General features: G+C 36.7%; 2 protein-coding genes across 2 annotated transcripts; both read left to right on the top strand.

Moving 5' to 3' along the window:
- The first annotated feature begins 381 nt into the window (after positions 1-381).
- LOC112694463 (craniofacial development protein 2-like) lies at positions 382-1,270 on the top strand. The gene is made up of 2 exons (XM_025569926.1): positions 382-770; positions 1,231-1,270. The coding sequence occupies exons 1-2, from the start codon at positions 382-384 to the stop codon at positions 1,268-1,270; spliced, it is 429 nt and encodes a 142-aa protein (XP_025425711.1).
- A 384-nt stretch (positions 1,271-1,654) lies between these two features.
- On the top strand, positions 1,655-2,247 carry LOC112694462 (craniofacial development protein 2-like). The gene is made up of 2 exons (XM_025569924.1): positions 1,655-1,988; positions 2,084-2,247. The coding sequence occupies exons 1-2, from the start codon at positions 1,655-1,657 to the stop codon at positions 2,245-2,247; spliced, it is 498 nt and encodes a 165-aa protein (XP_025425709.1).
- Positions 2,248-2,476: the final 229 nt, after the last annotated feature.

The following is a 2,476-nucleotide window of genomic DNA, read 5'->3' as shown; positions in this document are numbered from 1 at the left end:
AGGATCGTCTAAACACAGGAATGAACCTTAAGCATTCTGCGCATGCGCGTAATTTATTCACCACTATCATAATGTTAGGCTGTTTTACAGATATATATATATAATTAGACCCCCTGTGGATAGGGGGCCAGAATACACCCATCGTAGTCCATGCCTGTCGTAAGAGGCGACAAAAATGGACCTGAAGGTGAGTAGCAGCGCCTTCAGTATTGGCAATAGGTGGATGCTTCGTAAGCAGGTACAGCTATAGCCAGGTAGAAGTAGTAGGCGTGCATGGAGACCGTGAACACGGCTACCACACTGCGATGTGGAAGGCAAGAGGAAACCACCACATTAATCTCCTTAGTCAAATAACAAATGACCAGCACAATAAATGATAACATGTATGGAAACGACCTTATCGGAGAGGTTATTCCCGGCAGGAGGCCAAACAAGGTACCTCAGATCGTCACCAAGCGAAATCCTTGTAGTATGATAGGAACATGGAATGTCAGAACCCTGTTACAAACAGGGAAACTAGAAAATCTTAAGATTGAGATGAAACGTCTCAAAATTGATATTTTGGGAATAAGTGAAATGAGATGGAATGGTCAAGGTGACTTTATATCGGGAGATTACAGAGTCATTTACTCCGGTGGTGACAATGGAAATAATGGAGTTGGCATTATTCTGAATAAAAAATGGACACAATGTGTGAAAAGTTACATAGCTTACGATGATAAATTGATAATTGTAACGTTTGACTCTCCTCTATGTGTCGGATTGTCAAGGTATACGTATATATATATATTTCCAAGTATATTAGACAGTGTTTTTATATAAATAGATGATAATAATATTTATTTTTATTTTTTATGAATAAAATTACAAATATGACACAAACATATATAGCATTTATATGAAGATATATTACTGATTATTTTAGTTTTAAATGTTAAATGATTGATGGAGAACAGTTCCTCCCAAACCGTAAGAGCTGCTTGGCTTGTTCGCGGCAAAAGTGTCGGGCGGCTGAACCAGCGGTGGGATGTCCTGGATTGAGTTGGTAATAATAAATAATAAAACACAACTGGTAGTGGCACTGTGGATGGCGGCTAATGTTCTGATTGCTAGGGAAGTTGACGATGTCACAGTTGATGAAGTTCAACTGACAAGTTGTTAGGTTTACTTATCTACGGAGAACTATGTAACATACAGTGAAATACAACTAATTATATTCTATATGCATAGTACCCGTAGAAGTTCAACTGGACAACTGCAAGAGAGGTGATTTTGAGTTTATTCGTTAGGGTATTTAAGCGTGTAAGATCTGGATGTGTATAGCAGAGTGTGGATTGGCGATGTTTTTGGTTTTTCTTAGTTTTTCTTTTAAATTGAAGATGTATTGTGACGCGGAGTAGTTTCGAGAAGTGCTTACAGATATATATTGATGATTTTTTAGCAGTGGAGATCACGAAATTAATTTGATAGATTAGAAAATGTAAAAGGAAGTTCGGAAAGAAAATCGTCAGTGAAAAAAGAGCGCTCTATATTGGGTATTAAATGACGCGAAAGGTACGACGCGCCGCGCATATCAAAGAGAGCGGGTGCGTCGGTGTCGGTTGCATAATCGGACACCACTAGGTGGCGACACATACGTGGTTTACGCTACATAATGATCAAATTAAAATCAGTTCCCAATGACATCGCAATAATACAAGCATATATGCCCATAACACAAGCGAACGACGGAGAAGTGGAAGAGATCTACGAAAAGATAGAAGAACTCATTAGTCTCACAAATAGTAAGGAAAATTTAATTATCATGGGAGACTGGAATGCGATTGTGGGTGAAAATATAGACGGCAGAGAAGTTGGTAAATATGGACTCGGAACAAGGAATGAAAGAGGTGATCGTCTTGTCGAATTCTGTAGACAACATGATTTAATTATAACTAATACTTTATTCATGAATCATAAAAGAAGACGCTACACATTTAAAATGCCAGGTGATATTAACAGATACCAATTAGACTATATCCTATATTAGACTAGGTAAAGAATAGATATAAAAACCAGATCAAATCGAGTAAATCTTACCCAGGAGCTGATATTGACAGTGATCACAACCTGGTAATGATCAAATCCTTATTGAAATTTAAGAAATTAGAAAGACCGAAAAATAAAGGTCATGATTGGAATTTGTGTCAACTAAAGCAACCAGAAATAAGAAAACTGTTCGAAAAAAAAATGCAAAGAAAAACTTGATATCAAAGGTAAGCCAAAGACAGATGACTGTTATAATATAGAACATGGGTGGCGTTGTATAAAAGAATCTATTGTCCAGTCTGCAGAAGAAGTATTAAATAGGGAGAAACCAATACCGAAACGCGAATGGATAACAATGGAAATAATTCAAGATATAGAAAGAAGAAGATTGCTTAAAAACAAAACAGATGAAGAAAGTAAAAAACAATATAAGACGTTAAGAAATAAA

This window comes from Sipha flava, unplaced genomic scaffold (genome assembly GCF_003268045.1).
Source record: "Sipha flava isolate LNK unplaced genomic scaffold, YSA_version1 130_pilon_pilon, whole genome shotgun sequence".
NCBI lineage: Eukaryota > Metazoa > Arthropoda > Insecta > Hemiptera > Aphididae > Sipha > Sipha flava.
This window is presented reverse-complemented; position numbering and strand designations above follow the sequence as displayed.